Source organism: Drosophila bipectinata, chromosome 2L (assembly GCF_030179905.1).
Source record: "Drosophila bipectinata strain 14024-0381.07 chromosome 2L, DbipHiC1v2, whole genome shotgun sequence".
Classification (NCBI taxonomy): domain Eukaryota; kingdom Metazoa; phylum Arthropoda; class Insecta; order Diptera; family Drosophilidae; genus Drosophila; species Drosophila bipectinata.
The window spans coordinates 13,678,050-13,706,038 of record NC_091736.1 but is presented as its reverse complement, the minus strand read 5'-3'; the positions used below and the strand labels follow the sequence as shown (position 1 = coordinate 13,706,038).

Genomic DNA, 27,989 nt, shown 5'->3' with positions numbered 1-27,989 from the left:
CCTCCGCCACCCCTCCTAATTAAATTATGTTGCAAAAGCCGAGGAAGGCTGAACGAAACATGAAAATCCGTTCTTCTGACGTCTCGTGGCTATATTTATAACTCCTCCTTTTAGATCCCCTCCAACAATTGTCCCCTAGCTGCAATAACTCCGTGAATACAAGTTCGAGGAATAAAGTAAGCAATCTTTTCTATTAGTGTGAATTTATTTGCCATTCTTATTTTTGCATGATTGTCTGATACTAAAAGGGGGAAAATAATATATATATACATAAGGTATGTCTAGGTACTTCCTAAAATAATTAGAAGAATAAATATCAATTGCCAATGGTCACCATTTGTGTTTATTTATAAATATATTTATTTTTAGATTTAGCAATAGTCCGCATCATAAAGTCAAGATTGCAATTCAGACAAAGTCATAAACAATAACATTTCAAATGATTAAAAATAAATTGTAAACAATATCAGACTTTCTTGATTTTGAAACTTTGCTCCATAGTGCTCCCTATCTAAATAAGACGTCTGGACTAAGCCTTTTAATAGATGCTATGATTTCCTCGTTTCTGACTCTTAAGTTAAAACTTCTATTTTTATCTCTCCCTAAATCAAGGGACACTTAAGGATAGACCGTCCTAAAAGATAAATATTTTTAGACTAGACAAATGAATTGGATGGATTATCTGCAAAGTGAAAATTAAATTAATTAAGATTGAACTGATTGAAATATTGGGATTGAAATGGTGAATTACCACATAGCTTTGGTATTTTTAGCAAAAAAGGAAAACCACTAAAATTGCATGATGGTCAAAATCTAATTAAGAATTTGGGATTTAATTTGTGTACAATATAAAAAAATGTAATCGATTAGATAGGCTTATTTAGAAGAGAATAAAAGTATTAGGTTTTAAATGGAGAATCTCAAACTCATTCCCCATCTCAGGATGGTGCTTAGAATGCAATCATGATTGAAACAATCCACTGGTCATGCCATTGGCTGGCTTTAAAAACCACAAAAGAGGGGAAAATAGCTTTACACTTGCGTCACAAATAGGAACATCCAGCAAATGAAAGCCGGATGATCATGGTAGTGGTTTCACCAGTTACTCTGGCCATGGCATTTGAATTGGCCCTGCCCCTAAGCGCGGTAACTAGATGGAGATTGGTTTCATTGGTTTCGAATATTGTCCCATCCGGCAGCATTATGGAAGAATCTGATTTTGAGGTTTTAATTATCATTCTAGCCTTAGCTTAAAAACCAGTAAATTTTTAATAAAAATATAAAATTGAAAATTTAAAGTTTAAAGAATAGATCCTAGTTCGAGATGAGAAATCGTAATTGTAGACTCCAAGTGGTCTGATGTCTAGTGAGGGCAAGACCACACTTCTTATTTTTGTCCTCGTTGTTACATTGTTTATGCTTTCCCATGGAGTTTATTTTTAATCCGCTTACGTCAGGCGAAACTCAATCAAGAATTTGCACAGTATTTCGATACACTTGCAAAAGTTAACAAAGCTATGAAGAATTGTATTCGTACAACGTCTATAGTTTCATTCAAGTCCATGCAATAAATGGATAGACTGAATATATTATCATTAAAAAATATTATTTAAAATCTATTACCTGTTACACCTCAGTGTAATTTTAATATGCCAATGCAAGCTTATTAAAAATACCAAGTTTTTATTTTTTTTACTCTCAGCATGTCCGTTTGGTTGAAACTCCAAGGACTACATTATGCATTTTAAGGTAACTGGCGAGGGCATGCGGACTTCCGTTTAAGATATTCCTTCCTTTGTTGTATCTTTTTGAAATTGTCAGGGTCTTTCTTATGTTGGGTTGCCGGTGGGGGCTGAACAGCAAATAAATCAGTTGGAATTGCCTTTAAATCAGTGCTGGGCCCACAATACATTAATATTGTTCACAGTTAGTTTGTGTGTCGAACCAAATACCATTTGTAGAAATTGAATAGAAAATCATATCATAACTAAGCCATAAAATAAGGTTTGCGTTATTAATGTAATATTTTATTTACATTTCAGGACACAAGTATTTAAATGGGACATGCCGAAAAACACAGCAAATGTTAGACAAACAAAAAATTAATCAACATAAAGTGATTAATTTCTGCTGATAATGATGAAAACAATTTAATGGTCATAGATCACTATTGTACACTTCTTAAAAACTAACTGAAAAGCCGGCCAAAATGATAGGCAATTGCGAAAGGATTGTTACCACTTTTTTTGTGACCCTTGGTTGCCTATTTTCCTTTGCGGTGGCTCTAACAACCGATGTCGGAAGTGATGGAAATGCTGTGAGTGTTGGCGGCTCAACTCTTAATAATGGTAAGTTTAAAAATAATCTTCCGATATACATATACAAAATAAAAAATAAGACTAAGTCCTTTCGGGTCCTTAGCCTTAAAAGAGGCATTCAATCAACTAGTTAATCAAGTCAAACTTAATCATAACGTTAACAAACGACTTAATACCTTTATGTCTTATTCATTACCATAATAGCCCTTCTCAGCCTTTAGTTTCATTAATAACTTAAATTCATTAACGTCAATGCTCCCCCAATCCTCGCCTCCCATCGAGGCTGTCGCCGTAATAACATCTTTATTATGATGTTGTTTTAAATTTTCATGGTTTAATAATTGCTCATTTCACTTGCAGCTGCCTTCTGCCGTTTTTTTATTTGCAATATTTATTTTGCTTTTGTAGGTACAATTATGAGGCCACTTACATAAATTTTATTGCTGTCAGCTTTTATTATTTCCTTCATAATGTTCTGGGCGCGCCTCACAACAAAAATTGACAATTATTTCTTGACCCTCCGTGTGGTGTTGCCCGTCCTCCCATTCGGCAGTTAACCAGGAAAATGACAAACGAGCAGATCGAAAACTTTTCCTGCCATTTATTAGCTCGGAAAGTTTTTATGCTTGGTGCGATTTTGATTTAGCTTTGGGGCAAGCGTCCAACTTAAACCATTTTGGGTGGGGTATTATGGGGAAGGAAGCTGACTAATAAAGTTCAGTCAAACAACAATTGTGATTAATTTTACAAAAAAACGTATTTTTAAAGGACGTTTAATAAACGAGCTCATGCTAATTTGTCAATGAAAAGTGGGAAAAAATCTAATAACTTTAGAAAAATAAAAATAAAATAAAAATAATTGTCGTTTAATGTATTTTACTTCAGAATCGGATTATTATTTGAAAAAGTAAAGACATCCCTAGAGGCCAAATTGTGCCCCAATGCGTTTTTAAGGGGGACCCCCCAAAAAGTTTGACAAAAAATCGAAAAAATATTTTGTGTCTAGATTTTGATGCAGAATGATAGAGAATCAGTGTACAAATCGTATAAGGTATTCTGCTTAAGAGTCTGATAGGTATTGCCAAAGATATGGCATTCGCTAGGGGTCGAAGTGTCTTCCCATGCATTTTCATCATTTTCGAAGGGGACCCTCCAGAAAATTTGACAAAAAATCTCAAAAATATTTTGTGTCTGGATTTTGATGCAGAATGACGGAGAATCAGTGTACAAATCGTATAAGGTATCCCGCTTAAGAATCTGGTGGGTATTGCCAAAGATATGGCGTTTGCTAGGGGTCGAAGTGTCCTCCCATGCATTTTCATCTTTTCGAAGGAAAAATTTGACAAAAAATAAAAAAAAATAATTTATTTTTAGATTCGATTCAAAATGAAAGATAATCCATATGCGAACCGTTTAAGGTAAACCTTTTATGGACCTGAAAAAAAATGTTAAATATAATATATTAACGTGGTTAAGAACCCCAACTATATCATAAGTACCACTCATGAGTATGTTAAAAAGGAAAGAAGCTTAAAAGAGATATTTATGAGAAAATATTGTTTCAAAGGAAAAATGGTTGTCCAATATGGGAAGTCCAATAATTGAATATAACCATAAATATTGTTTCTTTATACATTGTTTACGTGACATAATGAATTGTCAACAAATTGGTCGCTTTTGTTAAAGGGAAATATCAATCGGGTAGCTTTAAAGAGCTGTCCTTTTCATAGAATTTCCATCGCAGGGAAAATAAGACTCATGTCATCTACATATTATATGGAAATCCCCGAAACGGCTATGGCCAACTGATAATCTCCTTGATTTATGTGAGTGCACAAAGTGGTGGTAGCATCACGCCCTCATCGAAAGGTAAAGGGCCACAAGCTGAACCCATTCCAAAATAATAAGGATGGCCAGGTCGACTCTGGAGGCACATTATTAATCTCGGCCTGACATCCATGCGGGATGCGCAGACTGGACCGCCCCAACCCGCCCCCTTTTGGCCATTGGATACAGAATATTGCCCACATCTGACTGACCTTCATCCAATAACTCAATGTTCGCTGACCCACAGAAGACACGAACGCGTGCTAATTGCTAATCAAGGTAGATAAGAACTGCGCTCGTTGGGTATTCGAGATACCCACTTAATGTTTCCAAAATTCATTTTATTTTTATGCTTAGTGAGAGTTTTCTTGGAAAAATTTTCGTATCTCTAAAAATAAGGTATTTAAAGCTTAAAAACCTTTGGGCAGGGTGACGAAACCATAGAAACCTTTAATACTAGAGTAGTAACGAAACAGATTATTCTTACACACAAGAAAAGTTGTATTTTCTTCAATTAGTGTTGTTAGTGTCACTTTTCGCGTTCAGGAGGAAAACCAAAATTAAGTGTAATTTTTATTGAGCTTATAATACACACATTCAACCTTTCAGACAGACACTTGATAAATTGAATTTTTTCTGACAGACATTTCGACATCGCCATTGCTTTTTATTTGCCTTGCTTATGTACGGGTCCTCTGCTCTTTATGAAGTTAAGTGCAGGGGATAAAAAGAATAAGCGGCTTAATGCGAAGTTGGCGCCAAATTAATTTATGGGAAAGCACCAAAGTGTTTTACGACTCTTCTGTCCAAAAAGAAAAGGTTTACAGGACCCCAGACTTATTGCTACTTTAAGTTATTTGTTGATTTAATTTTAGGGTGCATGAAATTTATTGATATTCGGAAACCTTTAATATTTATGACATTTTCTATTGACCAAAAATAAACCCCCTTCCCCCTGACGCCATCGGTTAATTAACACAACCTGTTACTGGCATCTCGGCTGACCTTTCTCAACCGCACAAAGTTCGGCGGTGACGTTTGCCGTTGTTCATTCGACGTTCGTCGTCTGAAATATTTTTCTTGGAAATTTTCTGGTGAAGCCTGCCACACACAGGAACCTTTGTGGCTGGCCTGACGGAGTTCTTCACGACCACAATCGACGACTTTAATTAAATTAACAACACGAATTGTCAAACGCAGTCAGTGCAGGCAAGCCAGTCTAAAAAGTGCCAGCCGAACAGCATCATGAAGTTGGTGAAGCTTATTAAAAACGTGTCAGAAACATTTTCATAAATATTTCAGGTGCAACTTTTTACTGGGTGGCTTGTCAAAGTGCCAAAACAAAAGTGTCAAACTCGTTGGGGCCAAGGCAACTAAATCAATAAGCTACAAAATGTATTTTCTTGTAACTATGTAACTAATTTTAAAGTAAATAATGCAACAGGCATTAAAAAACAACTAGGACTTTGTCTAAGACTAGGATTCTAATTCTAAATAAGCCCAAAAAGAAGAGTTTCATAAAAGACTGATAATAAAATGTAAATGTCTGTGGGATAAAAAAAATGGTCCCAGCTCCTTAATCTTTATTATGATAAAATCTGAACGACAACCAATATCAATAAGAGAAGGCCAAATAAAATAAAATGTTACGATACCGTATCATATCACGCCTGCTGAGAATAAAATAACTGCTGTGTCATACTCGATGCAGTGCTTTCCAAAATTTTCCCCTTGGCTTTGTTTTGTCTGCGATACGGAAAACTTCGAACCCTTCTTTCTGGAACGGAATAGTACGAGTATTTGTATTTTCCGTCTTGGGCGACTCGGGATAAACAAAGCCATAATTCAAGCAACGTTTTGCCAACTAGCAGCCGCACTCGACTTGCATAAACAAATTGTGCTCGAGCGTATAAGCATCCCGAACATAGAAGCCATGAAGTGGGAGTGGGCGTGGGGATTCCCTCTTGGTTTTGGCCCACGCTCATCAAGCCAGACGTAAACATGATAGATTTATAGTTGGTTCTGCTTCCCGGTCAGATGGTCTTCGGCGACATTGCAGTGAGAAACGTGTGGCGTACTTAATGGCGTTCTTGGGGGTTGGGTCCAGGGCTGCTTAAGCTTATCTCAGCTCGTAAACACATGGAGACTGGACTAGTTCCCACATGGATGAACCCCATCCTCCAACAGCATCCTCATCCTTCGGCTCTGTGGCCGCAATCTGCGTCTGGGACTCGGGCGTTCAGCACTCAGCACTTGACTTTGTTTTCGTCAATAAATTTCAGACAAATTTTTTTTCCTGTGCTTCCTACTTTCTTGTTGCCACGATACTTGGTTCAGCCAAGGATATATTGTATTAGTGCGAAAGTATGTAACTTTTCTTCCAAAGAGCGGTCTAAACAAAATATTTTCCTGAAAGGAATTTGTCGGATTGTAAACTGAAAGAAAGAAGATAAGGTGTTTATCACAATTTGTATCAACGCTTCGGGCATCGTACTTTTTAAAAGCCCAGCTACTTTGTCCTTTTTGTTTATTTGAGTAAATCAAGAGTATCGGGTATCTTATAGTCGAGTAGCATACTTCTGTGCAGCCAGCCCATCCCCTCGCCGGCCATGGCTGCCATTGCCAGCCAAGAGCCGGAAAAAACGCACGCCGGGCGCCTGTTGGCAGGCCACAGTTTTCTGGTTTTCCCTTTTTTTGTTCCGTTTTCCCGACGCCAGTCTGTAAGCAACTGCTCGGTGCAAATTTGTGCTTAAATGGCGTGTTAACATTTAAATGTATTTTTTACGCCTAATAAAATGGATCCACACCAATAAACGAAACGGAAATGTTTTGATATTTAACCAGTAACGGAAATTATTTGGGATTTATAATCCTCTACCGCTGTGCAAAACATTTTGCTCGGTTTGCAAACTTTTTTGTTTTGAATTTTATTCATTTTTGTTGTTATATAATTATGTTATGTTATGTAGGAAGGATTTATTTTATGTTGTTGAGTTTTTGAGTAAATGGCATCATACACGTATTTTATGAGAAATTGTGTACTGAAGCTAGTGTGTCTGATTCCCCAAGGTCTATATTTTTAGCTTCCATTTTGAATGGAGCAGGAATGAGTAAAGTTTTTAACTCCACAGCTCCAAAAACAAAGCTCTAGTTTATATAAAGCAGACAGACAGACACCTGGATAGACAAACTTGGTGAAATCTACTCAGGTGTGGTTGATGACCATGAATTTGAATACCTTCACTAGATTGGAGGTGTCTGTTTCATGGCGATGAACACTTTCTGACGAACTTGACACGAACTTGAGCAACACTGCGTATGAGTAATAAACTTCCAGATCTGCTCTCTAAATAGTTGTCATGAAATATCTATCATCAGTGTTATTTTGCTGATCGTCTAGCCGACTTAATATACCTATGTTGCCCTTCTTCTAATTAATTATTAAATTAATTATATTTTAAATGCAAATTAAATAAACAAGTAGTCTTAAATATTCACAAGTGGTTTAAAGTGAAGGGGAACCCAACACATGGCCTGGAATATGCGGCAGGGTGCTAGTGCCTTGATCCAAAAATGTTGTGTTATTTTTGTGGGTTTCTGTGCCATATAGCTGGGAGCACGCCCGGCTGCCGCTTAAAGGACTTGAATCAACTGAGCGCCAAGGTCCTTTATCAAAGCAAAAGTTATGGCACAGTTGCATGGCCAACTCACACAGGCGGACACTCTGAAAGGGAGATCCTTCTCACTTGTTCGCTTGCGGGTCAATTATCGCGCTTTGCATGCCACGAACAGTTGTCGTCCATACGGCATCCTGTCCCCTTATCCTAGCCCTCTGGGTGGGTGCCCCTTCAAAACTGCAACCTGAAACCAGCAACCGGCAACCCGCACCTGATGCTAAAATCGCTGAGAAAAAAGAGAACCCAGAAAGCATAACAAATTTCTAGCTTTAAGTTGCCCATTGAGTTGGCCTTGTGTCTGTTTGTTTGCTGATGGTTTTGTCTGCCCGGGCCCCGGGGTTAGCAATAGCAATGAAAACTTTTCAGCTCCGACGCTAATTAGCCATTACGTTGCTACGGAGCGTAGTCCGGAATCTTTAAGTTCGCACGCTAAATCGCGCTAATCATACGGCACACGCTTACTCCGGCAACTTTTGGCCCGATCCGGGCTATTCTCTGCCCTTCGGGCGCCGAAAAGTATGCTCTGGCTGCTGCAAGTGCCTGTCTCTGTGAATTATGCCACAAGCACTGTGGTACTCCATGATGCTGCTTCTGCTACTGCTGCACTTGCAACTTGCAACTTGCTGCAAACAAAATGCTTTTTTGTGTAATTAAACACGTAGAGTAAACAGTTGGATGGCAAGATAAAAATAAAATATTTGAATAAAATTGGGAGAAACTGTCGAATGATGTGCTCAGCAAACCAAATATTATTCCGAAAAAATGTCCATAGGTCGATTTCCAAGTTGCATAAACAAATACGTAGCCTTGCATGTGAAATGGGATAGATTTCCTTAAAGAAAAATAAAAAGAAAAAGGTGCTGGGAACCATGGTGATACTTTTTGGACCAAACGAGATACCTTTCAAGATTTATGCTTTCTCAAGTAGTTTCCTTCTACATTTAATATTTAGCTTCTTTTAAAATAAACAAATAATTTTTGACCATGTCCTAGATACAAGTCTGTGCCCAATACAGTTGACAGATCAGCCTGGGGTGGCAAAAAATACCCCTCATATGGTTTATTATTCGGATTGGCATTACTTTCGATGCCGCCTCGTTGGCAGATAAATAAAAGAAGTTCGTTAGTTTAGCTCCTGGCGTTTCGATTCGACTTGTTTCCGGGCCATGGTGGCATATTTGGGGGGACCTGGGGGTGAGTGTCCTTCAAGTAGTCAAGCCTTGTTAGGGTCCTAGCTCACAAAAATGTCCAGATCCGAGTGTGTGTTTAACTATGCCGGGCTGAATCATTCCTGATGCCTGAGGGGTCGCATATGTTACTTTATTGGCATTCAATTTGAGTTATCGCTATTTTTTCCTGTACATATGCGTTTTGCCCTGGGTGTGCTACCATGCTTCTGGGCTAGCCAGCGAAAATGAATTTTCCACTTTTCACATTTCCCATTGTGTTGTGTGCTGTTCTGGTGCAAGTTGAATGCAACCAACAGAGTCTGAGATTTCACAGACAGTTTACTTTTGTGCTTTGTATCTGGGCCTCATGCTACTAAGCATGTTGGGGAAAAAAAGGAGAAGGGCCAGAGTCAGGCACGATTTATATAATCAGGTTTTTTCCTTTAAGTATATATTTTATAGCGTTTGATTGGGGTTTTGTGACTTGAATGGTTAATGTTTTATAAAATATCAATATTAACAGACTAAGTTTGTTTATATGAACTTTATATGAACTTTTCGTATTTATTATTAGTATCATTACTATTTCTTTTAAATTCTCCCACTGTCGTAGATCAATCGTAAATCAATCTTTAAAGCTAGTCTATGAAGTGTAGTACCTAATGCCATTAGGACATCGTAATTATCTAGTACGCATAGCAAAATCGGGTCTATACATACCGGAAACTTGCCTCACAAAGTGCATAATTAAGAGGAGGCATCTGAGGAGGTAAATGTCCTTGGTGGTCTGGCCAGTGTCCATGTGCAGCGCATAGAAGCGTCATCAGCTGTTGTTGACTCTTAGTTAATAAAGCAGCACTTAGTGTTTGATGGAGTCCCATGTACCCAGCCTTTTGGTCAGTGGACGGCTTCTTAGACTCTTCCGTTTGTGTGAGTTAGGCTGCTTTTGTGCACATGTGGATGGCTGGAGGTGCCTGTGGGTGTGAGCGTGGGTGTGGGTGGTGTTGGGTTGAGTGGTGAGTGTTGCGGCTGAGATGCAGTTATGCGCATTTCCGCCTGAGTAGTTTCTGACTTTGCTTTTGCTTACAAATACTCCAGAACAAACACAAGGCACACCATACTTCATGAGCAGGCAGTTGGCGAGGGTTGTGTAGAAAATTCTTAACCGAGATACATTAATATCTCGTACTTTACAAGAATAGAAACTCAATTATTGTTGTCTGTATTTTTTTACTATTTATTTCATTGATTTTGAAGTTTTATTTCGAGTTTTTTCTGTATAATAATAATAAAACTTTATAAACAACCCACTTGCATAGGCAATTGCCTACCTATAACCAGGAGTGACAAAGAACTGAACAGCAACTGCAACAAAAACACATGCATGTCACTCAGTCAGACTGCCAATGCCCGTTTCAATCTTTGTATTTTGTGCTTTTGCCTGCAATTGGCATTGCATTTGCTTGATTGAACTTTCCCCATGCACCTGGCCTTGTGTCTTAAAATCTAGTATCCACTTTAATACGGTTCCTTCTAGTGTCTATACATGAAAGGATGGCTTCACTTCAAGCAGAGTGCTCTGAATGACCTGAAAAAATTGTATAAAAAATGGAGGCTCTTTGCTTGAAGGAAGAAAAATAGATTGTTTCATTTGAAAGTGGGAGTTTATTATCAATCCACTTCTCAAGCTCTTTTAAATGGAGTAAATTATACGAAATGGTGTGGCAGTAAAAGTGAATATTGAATTTCAATTAATTTATCATTTAATTCAAATTGCTTCATGATGGATGAAAAGTACTGCTTTAAAACTATTATTTATTATTTTTCAACACAATTGAAACGGTTTCCTACAGTTTACCTTTCAGAACTTTTGGTTATTCATATTTTTTCTGAAAAAAATTATTAAAGCCTCTGCTCAAAGCCAACACTAATTGAATTCGTAACTTACTTTCATTTTTTCATGGGGAAAAAGGGTTTTTACGTGATATTGCCTATATTCGCCTGGAATATGTTTCCCAACGACTTGATTCAATTGCAGTTTCATAAAATTATTTATTACGACACATTTCAATTTGAAAAATTGCTGCAGCTTTTAATAATTTTATGAAAAAGTTGCATTAATCGCCGAGCGAAACTAAAAGTGGAAGAGAACTGAATTGAAACTGCCATATCAGGAGGTTCTGCGACTCAAAGCCTGACCCCCGACGATACGCCTACCCATCCTACGCGTCTAATCAGACATCGTTGTTTATACTCACTATAGTATATATAGTATATAGTTCGTAAGTAGCAGTCTCTCAATCAGACATCTCCGGCCTCAGTCCAGTTTCACCCCGAAGATGTTTGAGAAGTGTCTGATTTTTATTTTCTTGTGTCTTGCGCGGCTGAATGCTGCAACTTTATTGCTGTCCCTTGGGGCCAAGGACTTTCAACTTGATTTTCTGCGCGAAGTGACCGACTTTGTCGAGCAGCGGGCCGAGCAAAGCCTCAACGATTACCTGACCCAACTGGAGCACAATCCGAAGAATGAAAACTACACTAAAGATTTGAAAGCTGCCCGCTCCTCACAGAACTTGCAGACAAAAATGACACTTGTTAAGCAGCTGCTGGACGCTGAGCATCATCTGGACACGGATCTGGAGCACACATCCGTGCTCAGGAGTTTGATATTCCTCAACCGCCTTAAATCCACTCTGAGAGCGGCCAGGGATGCCAGTGCCCAGGAGATCCGTCAGCTCCGACTCCACCGACTGTGCCAGCAATTCCAGCGTCCAGTGCCCTTGAGCAGGAGTCGGTACATCAACGAGCAAACCATTGGAGCAGCACTGGAGCAGTTGAACTTGACAAGGGGAAGCGATGCCAACTCCACCGACATGGACCTCAACCAGTTTGGATTGCAATTGTACGAGAAGGTCAAGGTTTCTGGTGCCGAAATCATCAACAATTATCTACAAATACTACGCGGTCTGATTCAGGATATCATGGATGGGGACCACGCCGATCTGTCTAACAGCAGCTCCCGGCTGAGGAATGTACTGAACCATTTGGATACTATGCTGGCCACTCAGGACTTCTTCGAGAAGCGGCAGAAGGTGTACGCGTATCTGAAACTCCATCTAGACACCGACTACGAACAGCTCCAGGAGTCCTCCAACCCGGAGCACCATCTCACAGAGCAGCTGATGGCCAAACTGCAGGCCAAGGGACTGGATCTATTCGTCATTTTCCTCTTCAGCAACTTTGAGTTCTTAGAGCTGGTGCACATGCACTGGGCTCAGATGCTGCCACAGTTGCCTAACCTGCTGTACGATGGCACTTCCCGCCAACTCTACGACGTGCAACAGCTATACCAGAACTTTATTCTGGACACGGAGAGCGAGGCCAAGTACCAGGCCTACTCCGACTCCCTGCGACGTCTGCACGAGCGCACCATGGAGGAAGGGGAACGCAGCCACCACATATTCGAACTCCTCAGCAATGCAGCACAAAATGTTGGCAGTGTTACCTTCAATATGATAAAGGCCAAGTGCCAGGAACTGATGTGAAGAGAACTACAAATAAAATTTATAAAATGTATAAAAAAAAGAAAATTTAAACCGTTTTTTTTTAACCAAAATGGGAGCATTTCTTTTAAAATATAAATGACCAACACAACCAGCACCAAAAGAGTCACGTAGGTTTTTTTTACGTATATTGATTTTTTACGAAATGGTCCCTGTTTTAAGAAAAAAATTATTGCAAAATTGTTTTAAAAAAATCAGGGTAAAGTCGCGCTTAAAGTTAAACACGCGCTTCAGGCATAGCTGTGGAAAAATGTTGGCTTTCAGGCATTTCTGTTGTACTCTATCTTTTGTTAATAATTTTTTGGAAAAAAATCCCTTGAATAGCTCTCCATTTGTTTAAAATTCGTCGATTTCTGAAAACTTTTCGCACAACGTTTATCACCTTTGAAGCAGAACAGAACCGAAGTGAACAGCCTCCGGCGGGAACTGGTGGCACCCCCGTGGACAAAAGCAATAACAGGGCACTTTTACAAACGACCCAAAAGTATCTGCAACAATGCAAGGAAATGCAATTTCACAGAAGGCTAAACTGAGATCCAAAAGTGGGCTCGACTACGAATCCATTCTGAATATTCATTCGTATACCAGTTTAATTATGATTTATGGATCGAGCGCTCATTCTGAGGCTTGTATTTGAATCGAGGTCAAAGGATTTTTGGTTAAAAACTACATAGTCCTCACAGGATCAATTTCATACGAAGAACTAATCACTTTTTATTATTTTCATTACAGCCATTAGCGAGGACCCAGAATTTACGGATGTCATCGAGAATATTACGGTTCCCGCGGGTCGCAATGTTAAACTGGCTTGTTCCGTCAAGAATCTAGGCTCTTATAAGGTAAGTTTATTTCAAAAGGGTTCCTGGAAGTGTCAACAGAAAGATTTTCTCAATATTCATTGCCTTGGTGCATATTTTCTGAGGATGATATGCCGAGACAGTCCCACCCACTGACACTTTGGGATCCATTCTGGACGCTCTATGGGAATGCCAGCAATTTAAATTTGCATGCAATTGAATTTCCCTAATGTTCGTGAGACCGAAACGTGAATAAATTTTGATGTTGACACGCCTTTCGTCATTTCTTTGGAGCCGTTTTTCCTGGTGTATTATACGTAGTCGACTCTTTATTCTGCCCTGTCGCATGTTATGTGGTGCTCGTAATAATTTTTATGACCCTTAAGTTCGGCATGTCCGGCCCTTCGGCCCCTCGAACTCTATATATCCCGCTGTATGCCGTCGCTCGTTCATTCATCTGCCGTTTTTCTCCTCATTGGCCTCAGGTAAGCTTAAAAGTTAACCAGCACCACCGACGGGAAGAGCTCGTAGCTACAATAAAACGTGACTTTGCATGCAAAATAGTTGCGTAGCCGACGGGTGGGACTCCACATACTTTCCCCAGCCCTGCAAGCCACCACCGCAATTTCCCATCCAAACCACCAGATTGGAATTGATTTTTATAGCCCTCTCAGGAGCATGGCCAACTTTACCAGCCAACTAGCTTGTCTTTTTCACAATTAAAATTTCCTATTAAAGCATTTAATTGAAGAGTGTCAAGGATACTTAATAGAATCAAGATCTCAGGTTTTAGAGGAGGACCTTCTTAGAAATCCAGGTAGAGAGGTGAGGGCATCTAGACTTCGTCTATCATGTTAATGCCTTGGAGTCCTTTTTTTTGCCCTGGGCGTTTATACAAATATTTGAGGTGCGTGGAAATTAACTCGCGTAGTTCTTAGACATACTTTTTCCCACGTTTACGCTTAAATTGTAAATGTTAAGCTAGCAGCTTTTCATTTGGCAGGGCTCTACCACGATACACTTCCTGAAATCATGGTCGTGTCCTTGTTTGTGTTTCAATTTTCAACGCCTACAAAAACATTTAAGACTACGACAGAGGGAGGCGTACTAAAAACATTGGCAGTATAGTTTGTTTATATTGTTGTTTACAGGACCCCTTCTCCTTTCTGATGGCACCCTCTGTGTCCTCCTCCCCGGCCTCTCTAAACAAAAGCATAAACATTTTCAAGCATAATAAAAAGTGTACATTTTTGTTCTTGGGTACAAGTTTTTTTAAAGCCTCTTTTTTTTCGAGTTTTTTGGAATTTTATGACTTCATTTAGAATTTTAATGGAGACTTTGGTGATAGGCGGTTTAAAAGGATATCAGTTCCTAGGCAAAGCTTTATAATTTTATTCAATTTCTAGGTACCTGATTAAAAACTGGAAATTAATTGCTGTGTCTAGCTTCCTGGAATTAATTTCTTCCCCATTATTGAATTTAAGGGTAGAATTTTAATATGGCAGTAGAGTAGAGAATATCCAAATGTAAAATAAACTAAACTTGATTGCCTTTCGGCTTTGTCTCCGTTTCGCGACTATCCGGTTGCACGTTTTCAATGGAAGACATTGAAAAATTATCCGATATCAGTCCACGTTCGCCCAGCACTATCCCCCCACTCTGTCCCGGCTGATATATTCTGTATTTTGATAGTTGCAGCTCCTCGCCTCGTAGATTCCATTAGCTCAGCTCGGAGCCCTTTTCGGCTAGGGCAATATACTACTTGGCGTTCACCCTGCCACTCTGATGAAATTTATCATTGAAATGGCATCAAAACAACACATTTTCCATTTTGGTTCTTTCGCTCTTTGTGTCTTACATTTAGCACGTTTCCGTCAATGCGTTGGGGGCTTAAATTTGCATAAATTGGGTTTTTTTTTCTTCTGTATGTCGGCACCCCACATTCTGCAAGCCGCAGGAAAAAATGTGAAAATACTTGTGTTGCATAAACGGAGGAGAGGCGAAAAATGTTTAGCCCATGACGCACATGGTCGAAAGTTTCTGCGACATCTGGTTACACATGCGGCCAAACTTTTGGCCAGTATGCTCGTTAATCCTTCATAGGAATTTATGATGATGGCCCCAAGTTTGGCCAATAAAAGCGATGACATCCTGTCATCAGCTCAAATAATAAATGGGCTTTTTGTGGTAACTCTACCATATCAATCAAATTTTTACACATATTCGTTTATATGTATATATATGTAAAGCTATGCATGTATGTAGAGCTGAAAGATTAAGATTCTTTTGGTTTTTTTCAGGTGGCGTGGATGCATTTCGAGCAATCGGCCATTCTCACCGTGCACAACCATGTGATAACCCGTAATCCGAGGATTAGTGTAACTCACGATAAGCACGACAAGCATCGCACCTGGTTCCTGCATATCAACAATGTCCAGGAGGAGGACAAGGGCCGGTACATGTGCCAGATAAATACGGTGACGGCCAAGACCCAATACGGATTCGTTAAAGTTGTTGGTAAGTCTTGGATTGCTTTACTCAATCTTAGCCATTATTAGCTAGACTGCCTCTGTCATTAAAAACCCATACGTATTAAATATAATTACCATTTGGATATCCCGATACATTGAACCATATAATTTTGAGTTTGGCTTGAAGGAGGAGGTATATATATATTTTATATAGATGCATTTAATTACATATCAGGCACAGAATCTGCCAATGGTGGAAGGACTAATGCCAGTTGCAAGTAATTATATGTCTAAAAAATAGATTTTGAATGTTAGTTAAATTAAATTTTATTTATCTCAGGCAATATATAGTAGATATAAGTTAAAAATTCTCTCTTAATATTCCTAGATAACATGTTTGTTTGGAAAAAAATGCAAAAATGCCGGCGTCTCTTATAAAAAATGGATTCGGGAAACAGTTGCTGCCGTTTTTGGTCACGCCGCATCAAATTGCCAGAACGCGTGATGCTTTTGAGGCCTTATATATAACTAAAGTTTTTATATTCTTGTTGGGTATTATAGTGTTGCCCAAAAGCATTTTTCTTCTAGATATGAATAAGGATAGGGGGTAAAAATAAAATATGTATTTGAAACAATAGAAAACATGTTATTTCATATTTATTTAAAAATGATTTATAGAAACTACAGAATAGAAACGGGGCGTATGAACAATATCCAGCTTCTTTTGAAACCATTTATAATATTCTGTTGCCTAGTTTTAGGCTTACTTTTTGTCACAGCGCCATTTTAATTTCAAGATGGCGCCAAAACGTATTTTCCATTAGGAGATTAGAATACAAACTACAAAAATCCTCAAAAAACTCTCAAATTTTGTATACAAATGACCTATGATGTGAATAAAAATTAGAGAGTCGCCAGACTAATGAGTAAATAAATAAATATATATGTATGTATTTCGGGGAATGATGGTTAAACATTTGTGAATTTAATTTGCTGACTCAAATGCGAGGCACAGAGTCCAACAAATGGAATAAATGGCACAAACAATACGAAGGGAAACACGATTTTGCGGCTTGAGTATGCAAAAACAAACATTAAATGCGCCTGAATTTATGGGCAACGCACCAAAAATGCATTTAAATGTGCACAGCGATGCCTGCTGCCTGGTGTTGTCGCTCGACGGCCATTTCACAATTTAGGCTGCACCCGAGGGACCGAGGACTCCCACTCGCTCCCATCCAGCCACCAATTACCGCATATTGCGCAGACAAACACGAAATGACACTGAGGAAAGTTACACGGGCAGTTCCGAGCTGGACAGTATGGGGACATAGAGACGCGCCTGGGCTCACAAATTAATAAAATCCAATTTTTTTTGTCGGATGGTATAGGTCTAAACGAATAATTTAGTTTGTTGTAGCAACTTTTGTCTCTTGTGTAGTTGAAAAAGCCAGGAAAGCGCTGAAACATGACACACACATCATGATTATATGTCTATACCTGGTAGGGTCAGATAGGATTTCATTGTGTTAAGATTCGGAAAACCCAAAGAACAAAATAATGATAATAAATCATCAACACATAGGTAAGATTTGAACTGTTGGGTCGCAGTTAATTAAAAGTAAAAAATACTCTATGTAGTATATGTGTATATATGTTATCAGTTAAAGCTTTTCTTCGTGTTTATTATATTATTTTTTTGTATAAGCGAACATGTTTATTGGAAACATTCGCGTAAACCGAGGCGTTCAGATCAGTTGTCTTTCCACGATAATGTGGATTCTGTATTCTTTGCTTGTTTCCATTGTGGCATCAGCTACAGTGCCGAGAGATTCAAATCCAAATGCAAAACTCCTGGACTTCGTTCGCGGTTACATTCTTGAGGAGGCCGATCCCTGCGACGATTATCCCCAATATGCCTGCGGAAAGTATCCTACTAGGCACGCTGAAGATCCGTTCTCTGAAATCACTCAGATGCTGGACCATCAATTGAATCAAAAGTTCGTTCAGGTGATGGGGGAGCTGGAGAAGAGTTCTGAAGCACCCGGATTTAATGGCTCCAGCTTGGAGGCAAAGGTTTTGCGCTTCTACCTCAACTGCCGAGATGCTCCGGAGACGACGCGCAAACTCCAACGTTATCTGAGTCTGGTGCCGCCAGATGAGGACCTGTCATGGCCCCAGTTTCGTCTTGCCGGAAGACCCTGGCCCAAGGAGAAGTTCAATTGGATGGAAACCTTGGGTCGTTTACACCGCTACGGCCTCAGCAACGTATTGATCAGCACAATAGTGACACAAAACCTAGAAAACAGCAGGGAGTTTATTGTGGATATCGGCATGCCCACCTTTACGGGTGAAAATGACCACATAAAAGGATTTGTGGAGACCTTCGCCACTCTTTTAAGTTTAGGTGTCCAGCGATATTCTATCTTCCCTTTAATGCGCAAGATGAGGAAACTAGAGAACTCGATTCAGAAACTCACTGAAGAAAATGACGACGACGAAGAGGAACTTCAATTTATGGCTTTGAGTCGACTTGAAACCTTAACTAGACTAGAATGGAGGAAGTTTTATGAAATAATAGTCGGCCACCCGGTTTCGCAACGCACTAAAGTTCAAGTTAAGAATTTACGATACTTTCGGGCTCTTAAGAGACTAATAGATGCTACCGATAAGGAGTTGTTGGCTAATTATATAATGACCCGTTTTATCATACACCTGACGGGCAACAGCATGGAGGACAGCGATCCTATCGAGTGCATTAAAGATGTGCGCCGCAGCATGAGTCTGGCTACGAATTTCATTCATAAATATCGATTCTTTAGCCCCGAAACCCTTCAGAGGTACACCCATGAAACTGAAACTCTTTTTGATCATCTACGCCGGAGGCTCCTCAAGCTTATAGATCATAATCGCCTTCGATTAACAGCGCAACAACGTCGAACCGTCTCCAACAAAGTAAAGGCTATATCGATCAATATCGGAAATGTGCCCAAGACCCCAGACCTGCGAGCATTTGCTGAAAAGTATTTTGAGAGCCTGGAGATGCCGGCAGTCGACAAGGACTACATTAGGGAGCACCTCAATCTTTTGGCGTTCAAAACCCGCAAGTCGATCGAACAGTTAAACTCTCGGGCGCCAACTGTCGATGAATATTTTTACACAAGCGACCCGGACACTGTGATGAGCTCCGGTCCATACTACATAATACGCGAAAACCAGGTCATTATGCCCTTCGGCATATTCCAGGAGCCACTGTTTGTACCCGAAAGTCACAATGTGTTCAAATATAGCCTAATGGGCTTTGTCCTTGCCCACGAACTCACACACGCCATCGATGGGGACGGCATTTTCTTCAACATTCAAGGAAACGCGGATCTATCGGCCACGGAAATATTCGAATCCCCACGGTTCCAGGAGGAAATGGAGTGCATGAATCGCAATAAGACAGAGTATATAAATGAGCGTTTGGCGGACATTACCGGACTTCATCTGGCGTATGGCACTTACTTTAGCAACGAAACTGGCAGCCCCTTCCAGATCAGCCCCAGGGAATTCAACCATATGTCCCAGGAGAAGATATTTTTCCTTAGCCTGGCTCAGTTCTTCTGTGGCGATGGACCCGCAACAATGTTTCTTGAACATGACGATGATAAGCTAAGATTGGCCCAAATGCTGAGCGGCTTCAGTCCGTTCGACAGAGCCTTCGGTTGTCGTAGACCCAGTCCCGATGCGTGCAGGCTCTGGTAAACCAAAGATCAAGTAAAGACACAACGGAGGATTTAGTTTATTGACTTTCTAGAAACATTATCTTTGTATATTCTTGATATTATTCCAAAATGTAAATAGTTTTCTTTTGTGCTCTATAAATATCAACAACATAATATGTTTACATATTTTTTTAATGGACTTTTCTTTACGCTAATGTTATAAGGTTGGATCTTTTAGTTCTATCTTTTTTTAGCCAAATTTTAGAAAACCATTTATGCTGAAAACTCCAACCATAATTACAAATAATTAAATTTTACACAAACATAAAAACCGAGGAAAACTTTTGTCAATTACAGTGGCCAGCTGTGGTAAACATCAATAAAGAAAAACTAATATATCAGAAGTAGAGGGACACATATGCTGAAGGGCTAGTTCTCTAGCCAGGGCCATAGAGCTTCCTTTCTTGTTGGGTCCTTCCCAGTTTGTCCTGCGATTAGCACATCAAGCGTTTATTAATAGCATAGAAAAAAAATATCGTTTGGGCGAAAACTTTTTGGTCATTATTGGGTATATAAGAAAGAAAAAGTATAAAGACAAAAGTTTACAGCAGTTTTGCCTTTTAATTACACTTTTTTCTCTGGCGTGCAAAAAGTTTACTTCGGGGATGTCCAAAGGAAAGGATAGAACGAGAAGGACCTGCCAACCGTACAGGTTAAAGCTTACCAATTACGCTGAACCTCAAGATTTCATTCGGCTCATTCAGTTCTTCAATAAACTGCAATTAATTTAAAATATTTTCAACGTGAGAGCTAATGCCTTAAATGTCTGCCCAAAGACATGAAGGTATGGGGATGTCTGTCGGCAGTGGCTTTAAACGCCCAGGATACGTGACTCTCGGCAGTTAGCCAGGATTTTGACCAGGTCCATTGAAAAAGTCGCAGACGAGGCGTTTAGATTACCGAAAGCGTAAGGAATATGAAATGAGGCAGATTTTGAGGTAACTGCAGTCACCGAGGAAGCTTTGACCGTCAGGTCATCACTCCATATGTCTTCCCTTTTCAATATCCTTTCGTCCCTTTTTTGTGATTTGCATAGATTTTTCATTAAAGATTTGCCCTCGGCTTTAGCGACAAAATGAAAAGATTTTCTCTGTCAGTTTAATGATTTCCTCGAATAAAGAATCTGCCTGGGAAACGAAAGACAGATGATAGTTTTATTCAAGTTTTTCTTATCGATTGAAATGGTGACATTAACTGAAGAAGAGGTGGCATTGCTAATTAGCCTTAAGGGGTTATATACAGTTGTGATATATGAAAAAATCGATTTTTTTTTTATTGCATATTCTTTAAGTATATTCTATTGGGAATACTCTCACAAAAATTCATAACGATCGGAGCATTGGAACAGAAGCTGTAGCTATTTATAGCGCACTATCTGCATATAAAACTTGAACAAACTTGAAACTTTAAACGCGATTATCTCAGAATCTTTTTTTTGGGAAATTGCTTTTGCGGTGGACACGATTACTAAAAAACTACTAATCCGATCAACACCAAATTTTGACCACTTATTTATTATGATATTAGCTAGTCCGTGAACGAGGGATTTTCAATTTTTTTGAAAACTCCTTTTTTAAAGCACAAAAAACGAAAATCTTATACGTTGAAAAAGTACATTTTTTGTTAAAAACGTCGCCATTTTTTTTTTAATCAAAATTTTTAAAAATCCCTCGTTCATGGACTAGACAATACAATATACTAACTAAACTTTTTTGAATTTTGGATTTCGGATGAACCGTTTTCGAGAAATCATGTCCACCGCAAGACACCATCGAAAACAGATGATTCGGGAATTCGGCTATAACATTTTTGTTATGTAATATTTTATTATGAAAAAATTTAATTAAGTACCCAGAAACATGTACTAAACAACGTGGGTAAAACATTTTTCATAAATATTTTCTATGGTGTCAAAAAAAAATCGATAAAAATCCATATTTTTGCGCGGTACAACTGTATATAACCCCTTAAAGCAAAGTTTTCCAGTTAACCTCTTGGTAAAAGTAAAAGTAGCAAGGTTGCAGCGGTTTGAAGTCAACAATCCGTGAAATGTTTCAATTCATTAAGTTTTCAACTAAATAGAGGGAAATAGTTATTTTCAGAGCAGCCAAAGGGCAGATGGCCAAAAAATAGACAGGGATAAGATATTTTTTTTCATACATTTAAAAGAATAGCTTTAATAATAAGGTACTACATTTTTCTGATAATCTCTGTGTTTTTTCGCTTCTAGTACCTCCCAATATAGATGACGCCCTGACCTCCAGTGACGTAATAGTTCGCGAGGGCGATAACGTGACTCTGCGCTGCAAGGCGAAAGGCAGCCCCGAGCCAAGCATTAAATGGAAGCGAGACGATGGGAACAGAATCGTAATCAACAAAACGCTCGAAGGTGAGTAAGAAAAGACCCCAGATAGTCTTAATTTGACCTACAACATCCCACTTTTTCTACGAAAGTGAGTGATTTAGAGACGGACTCCCTGGAACTGGAGAGGATATCGCGTCTGCATATGGGGGCCTACCTCTGCATCGCCTCCAATGGAGTGCCACCCAGTGTTTCCAAGAGGATCAAAGTCAGCGTTGATTGTGAGTCTCATTGGATTTTTTTTTTTGGTGTTGGGTATCCATTAGGTATCTTTTCAGTTTCTCCCATGGTCTGGATACCCCATCAGCTGGTGGGCATACCAATTAGCTTCAACATTACCTTAGAATGCTTTATCGAGGCGAATCCGACTTCCTTAAACTACTGGACCCGCGAAAATGAACAAATGATAACAGAATCGTCCAAGTATAAGTAAGTATTGGCCTTTAGGGTCTGAGTCTTTGAAAAACACATTCAATAATCCATAGAATTTTAGCTATATTCTTAGAACAGTATCATTTATTTATTTAAGTTTTACTTTCTACAAAATTGTCTAGTCAGGTTTTATAATTTTGTTCAGATCAAGATCATTTCATTCTTTAAAAACTAAAATACTTTCTCACCAAAGTCGACATCGTTGGCTGGCCTGCATCTTGGTTCTTTTCTCGCAACCAAATTCCCTGGAGAACTCCTCAAAGTTGGCCAATGTTTCCAAAACTCTCAGCTCGTCGACCGCGTGTTCCAAATTGACCTGTGAGTGGAATTGTCCTCGTGGACCCAGGACTGGTATCCTTCCGCAAAAGAACTGCGCAAAGCTGATGAAGAATAGCTGTCTTTGGCTAAACTGTGGCAAGAGGGGATCCCGTGGCTCCCGTCGTCCTGCCCCAAGACCAAAGAAGGACTCGTATACCAGTCGCAGAGCCTCGTAGTCGGCCAGCTTCTCGTTGAGCCACCGCGAACCGGATGGCATTTGCTTCTGCATACAAAGGATGCCGTGGCGGAATTGCTTACTGGTGGTGATCTCCTCCACGGGACCCATGATGTTGCCCTGGGCGTCGTAGTCGATTCCAGATACGTCGAACCCGTGTGCCATCTCGTGGGCCAGCGCGAAACCCAGCACGGCATGCTGTTGCAAGGACGAAATATTGCGGTGCCACACCGGCAGTTGGAGCAGTCCATGGGGTATCATGACAAGGTTTCTTGGTCTCACGTACAACGGCGAAGAGCTGCTGCCATCTAAAACCTCCGCCATGTAATCCAAGTTGCTGTCCGTGGAGTTTCCTGTCGCCTCCACGGATAGCAGCCGGTGTGTTGCTTCCACACGAAGTCTCAGAAGGTTCAACTGGTTCCCATAAAAGTTGTGGTCGTTCAGGTCGAGCCCCTCGTAGTACTGCTCCACCTTCTCGATTTCATCTGGTTGGATAAACCCTATTTGCACCCTCATGGCATGGAGTTTTTGTTGCAGGATGTGAACCAATGGGGGCGACAGTCTGAGTCGGTTCTCCGACAGGATCTGGCTGAAGCGTCGCTTTAGGCGGGCAAATAGAGAAGTAATTTCGGGTTCCGAGTCCGGGTCATAGAAGTGCTGTCCAATCAGCCAACTGCTGGCCAGGGGCATGGCTCTCCTCATACTGGCGACGCACTCCCCCCTCGCAATCTCGCCGGGACCCTGCTGCTTGAGGAAGGCCAGCCACCGGATCATGATGTAACTACAGATGGTATCGGGCATGTGACTATCGACCAGGACGCTAAGAGCTCTCAGATAGGGGATGTTCTCGATGATCAGCGTAGAGCGCAGATCGATTTCCACATCCACGCGAATCTGTTGCATAAACGCCAGCCACCGGAACTGAGGCAGAAAGGTGTCTAGGTAGCCCAGTTGCATCTCCCGCGGTCCCTCGTCGTCTTCTATGTCCTGCAGGCGGTGCAACTGATGCTCGAAGCCGTCCACCAAACGCGCCAGGGCATTGGCCGCCCGCTTTGTCTGTCCGATGTCCAGCAGAAGCTCGATGATGGCGCCCTCGCCCATGGGCTGCGTCTCCTGGCGACTCGGCTTATTAATATATATGCTAAAGGCGAGAGAGTCATCCCACCGCGGCATGACATCCTCCCGCAACAGGACGCCATTTAATCCGTAAAGACGCAAACGGCCGAGGGCTGTGATCCAGTCGAAGTTTTCCCGCCGCCATCCGCGACCCACTAGCGGCCAGTAGGTGAGATTGCTGGGTGGTAGCTGTAGCAAATACTTCTTCAGGTTGTAGGGCTTCAGGCGCTTGCAGGAACGGTAGTAGCGACGCATCTGCTCTACAAAGGTGCAGCTCTCCTCAGCGGAGGAGCTGTTGTTGCCGCGACGGAGTAGCCGTTCCAGCCGCTGATTCAGAGACGACTCGATGACCCCCAGTGTGTCGCTCGGCAGGAGGTGCTCGGGCTCCCTCTCGCGGTCCCGCTGCCGGTCCGGCTCCTGCCCCTTTTGCTGAATCTGCCAGTTGCCACAGGCGTACTGATAGAAATTTTCGCAGGGACGTGTCTTGGTGTCCATGTAGCTCTGCAATTGGGTGGCCAGTAGCTGTTGAATGCTCAGCGGGGGTCGGGTCTGACGGCAGGCGGTCGGCATGGTGCGCCAGGCCAGCGAACAAAGTAACCAGGCCACCAGGCTCAGCTTCAGCATGATGATTCCAACTGCGACAAGTTCCAACTGGTGGGACACCACCTCGCTGGGAATCCGGATAGCGGAGATCTCCAAATAGACCTGTCCGTCGCTTGTCAGTCATTGTCCCAGGGAAGAGTGTGCGCCAGTAATTCCTAATCCGATGCTTTCTACAGTAACAGGGGACAATGGGAAAAAAATGTATATTTTTTCAAGGGATAATACTCTTAAAATCATTTCTAAAATTATTTTCCTTAGGCAGTGTTTAGAATTTTATTTATCTCTTGTTACTATTTTAGTTATAGCTAATATATGTATGTATATACATTAATTTGACCCACTGTGCCCGCATTGCTGGGTCGCATTCTCCTAGAATTAAGTGGCCGCTTATCAGTTTCACCTTGGCCTTGATTCCCGATTGCCACTCATTGCTGGTGACCCACAATGGGCGTGCCGTTTGTGATTGGCCGACGCAATTGCTGTCATTGAACTTAGCTTTTCATCAGCACTGGGAGAAAAAACTACAAATTATTGATTATTTGTTTGGTCTATTCGATGTTGCAGAACTGAAACGATTCCGGGCCATCCGTCATACAAGGCAACCATGCGTCTGACAATTACGAATGTGCAGGCCAGCGATTATGGAAACTACAAGTGCGTCGCCAAAAATCCTCGTGGCGACATGGATGGGAATATAAAGTTATACAGTAAGTACTTTATAGTCAGACTATCTTAAGAATCTTATAAACTATATGATACCCGGTATATTTGTAAAATCCTCTATTTTAACTACTTTATGTAGCATACTTTTGAGCTGATATTTTCTTAAAATTGCGATTTCCTTACTTATTTTTACTATTAAATTTGAGGTACTCCCTTTTGAGAATAGAAACAAGTATGTTTTCTTAATATAATAACTTTGAAAGGGTTACAAATGCAAGTCCCTGCAGAATTGAGTATAATACCCAAGCTTCCTATTAAAAATATATAAACTTCTAGTCGCAACTTCCAATACATATCCGCATGAACTACCAAATTGGGCAATGCAGGCTCAATAAAGTGTCCATAATCTGTAAATTTGTTAAATCACTCACCAATCACCGGTTTGGGCCATTAAAGCTTAGCCTGGCAGCCATGATTGCTTTCACAAAAGTTCATAAAACAATATAAAATATCTGTGCGTTGACGTTGGCGCCAATAAAAGGCCATGGCCATTGGCCAGGCACCATGGAGAGTCAACACGAAGAGACGCCAAGTTAATTTATATACACACTTTTTATTTGGCTGGCACAACAATGGGACTCCGGGTGACCAGAAGTGGGTGTTGCTCTACCAATTAAAGGTAACAATGGCCACACCGAGGCATCGAATAATAGCGGGGGCTGCTGCCCAACAATGAGAACAATGATCCTTTGACAATTTTATTGAGTGGTCAGCAGGATATACAGCCAAAAGTGCGATGAAGTGGACAAGCATTGGCCACACACAGTATCGGGAGTATCTGGAGTAGCAGGAGTATCAGGCCAGGCAAGGCCGCACCAGAACCCATAAATTTTCGCTACAAATTGTCGGTCAATAATGCCAAGAGCTGTGGGGAGGACTATCGTCTGAAAACGTTAGAAGGTAACATGCCGTATTCTTGTCAGGAGTGGGGGCTTGTATGTACTTAGAGGTGGGGTCTTTGGCTTCTGGATAACCACTTAATGAAGTTGAAAACGAACTAACTATTGATCTCCAAATATTCAATTTCGCTACAGTGTCAAATCCACCAACCACACAGCCACCGCCCACAACCACAACGCTGCGGAGGACGACGACGACCGCGGTAAACACGGATGGCTACAACCACACACCCCTCAATGGCGAAAGTCCAACAAATTCCGTGATTGTGATTGACAAAAGTGAGTACTAACCCGAAAAAAAAAGCAATGCGGATGAACTGTATGCACTTGTTCCCCTTACAGTGGGTATTAAATATCAATCGAATCTGAACGAGATTGGCAAATCGGAGCAGAAACTCACAGGCACCAATCCCAAGGGCTATGACTGGTCCAAGGGCAAGGACAGTGGCAGCCCCGGACTCCTCACACACCTAGACCTAGGGTCGAAGGTCACTTGCTGGCTTCTGGCACTTCTGTTGCTGATGCTGCCAAATCGCTTCCACGACTAGGGAATCGCATAACAGTCTTATTAATGAAGTGCCATTAAATCAACTCGAGTAGAAAATGAAAATTGAGCCAGACACACTAAAGCAAATGATAAGCCCAGCAAATAAATACATTTCTGTAGGTACTTAATTAAACAAATTGCACACACACCAGGGATGTTTCATGTTTTTGTTGTAGCCTTATTTTACACGCAAATACCCGCAAAATATGATATTACAAAAAAAAAATAGTTCAAACAAATAAAACAGTAAATTAATCAAGCGCCAAAATTGATTTAAAAGTCGAATATTATTTCAATTTTCACGCAAAATTTGTTGAATGCTCCGCTGCACTATTGTCTGATTTGCTCTTTTTTTGATTTTGTTATACTATTTTCCATTAACTGATTGAACTAAACAAACATTTGATTCATATTGATTCGATAGAGTATGCCGAGTACGCCGTCAATGGGAAAAATTGTGGCAACGGCTGGTGGGCAGACCAGAAAACACTCACACACATCCTGGTTAGTTAGTCAAAACAAAAATTCAATTTAAAACAACAAGTGGGATAAACATACATTTTAAATGTTGCCAAATTGTTGGAAACAATGCAAAAAAAACGCACTGCAATCACACAAATTGTAAATATACTAAAGCATCTACATACAACCGTGAAAATAAAAGCAAATGCAATTGTAAATTATGTACTCGTTATAGGCAATACAAATAGCAGCTCATTTGTTTGGCCAACATAATATAGAGAGAGGGCTCCAAAGAATATGAAAATTAAATTAATGCCAGTATTAGCCCAAAGAGCAGGAACGTAAATAGCATTAATCAAAAGATATACATAAAAAACAAGAAAAAATTAAACAATGCAAACACAAGTACTTATAAAGCGCAAGCTGTTAATGAATATTTTAGATAGTTGGCGAGTTCGATTGTTTTACATACGAAGCATAACATATATATTTATATCCATTCACCATAAGCCCAACTAAACCAGAAGCTAAACTAAGTACGTCTAACCTATACACATACTCAATTAAATCTAAATACTTATATCATAGGCTTTAGTTTGTGTTTCTTACCGATAAGAGTGATAATGTACATTGAATGAATCGATTCTCAAGTGAGCAAACTGCAAAGGAAACAAATAAAAGATCTGTTTGGGATTGCTTCGTATATATGTTATGAATATTGATCTCTTTATTGCAGTTGCATTACCATCAAATGGGGGAGAAC

The 27,989-nt window shown here is 40.4% G+C and overlaps 4 protein-coding genes across 4 annotated transcripts; 3 read left to right on the top strand and 1 right to left on the bottom strand.

Moving 5' to 3' along the window:
- Positions 1–7: 7 nt before the first annotated feature.
- Positions 8–27,929, top strand: DIP-epsilon (Dpr-interacting protein epsilon). Its single transcript, XM_017241642.3, has 10 exons — positions 8–176; positions 2,043–2,348; positions 13,287–13,393; positions 15,652–15,868; positions 21,820–21,978; positions 22,044–22,172; positions 22,230–22,380; positions 25,160–25,302; positions 26,353–26,496; positions 26,560–27,929. The coding sequence occupies exons 2-10, from the start codon at positions 2,210–2,212 to the stop codon at positions 26,763–26,765; spliced, it is 1,395 nt and encodes a 464-aa protein (XP_017097131.2). The 5' UTR covers positions 8–176; positions 2,043–2,209; the 3' UTR covers positions 26,766–27,929.
- LOC108125442 (uncharacterized) lies at positions 11,304–12,587 on the top strand. The gene has a single exon (XM_017241643.3). The coding sequence runs from the start codon at positions 11,331–11,333 to the stop codon at positions 12,534–12,536; it is 1,206 nt and encodes a 401-aa protein (XP_017097132.2). The 5' UTR covers positions 11,304–11,330; the 3' UTR covers positions 12,537–12,587.
- On the top strand, positions 17,552–19,715 carry Nepl6 (Neprilysin-like 6). Its single transcript, XM_017241639.3, has one exon. The coding sequence runs from the start codon at positions 17,596–17,598 to the stop codon at positions 19,567–19,569; it is 1,974 nt and encodes a 657-aa protein (XP_017097128.2). The 5' UTR covers positions 17,552–17,595; the 3' UTR covers positions 19,570–19,715.
- Nepl5 (Neprilysin-like 5) lies at positions 22,556–24,691 on the bottom strand. The gene has a single exon (XM_017241640.3). The coding sequence runs from the start codon at positions 24,614–24,616 to the stop codon at positions 22,568–22,570; it is 2,049 nt and encodes a 682-aa protein (XP_017097129.2). The 5' UTR covers positions 24,617–24,691; the 3' UTR covers positions 22,556–22,567.
- Positions 27,930–27,989: the final 60 nt, after the last annotated feature.

Coding starts and splice junctions, on each gene's coding strand:
- Nepl6 (XM_017241639.3), top strand. CDS start 17,596: ATGTGGATTCTGTATTCTTTGCTTGTTTCCATTGTGGCATCAGCTACA.
- LOC108125442 (XM_017241643.3), top strand. CDS start 11,331: ATGTTTGAGAAGTGTCTGATTTTTATTTTCTTGTGTCTTGCGCGGCTG.
- Nepl5 (XM_017241640.3), bottom strand. CDS start 24,616: ATGCTGAAGCTGAGCCTGGTGGCCTGGTTACTTTGTTCGCTGGCCTGG.
- DIP-epsilon (XM_017241642.3), top strand. CDS start 2,210: ATGATAGGCAATTGCGAAAGGATTGTTACCACTTTTTTTGTGACCCTT. Junction 21,979..22,043: donor AATCAACAAAACGCTCGAAG/GTGAGTAAGAAA, acceptor TTTCTACGAAAG/TGAGTGATTTAGAGACGGAC. Junction 26,497..26,559: donor CGTGATTGTGATTGACAAAA/GTGAGTACTAAC, acceptor TTCCCCTTACAG/TGGGTATTAAATATCAATCG.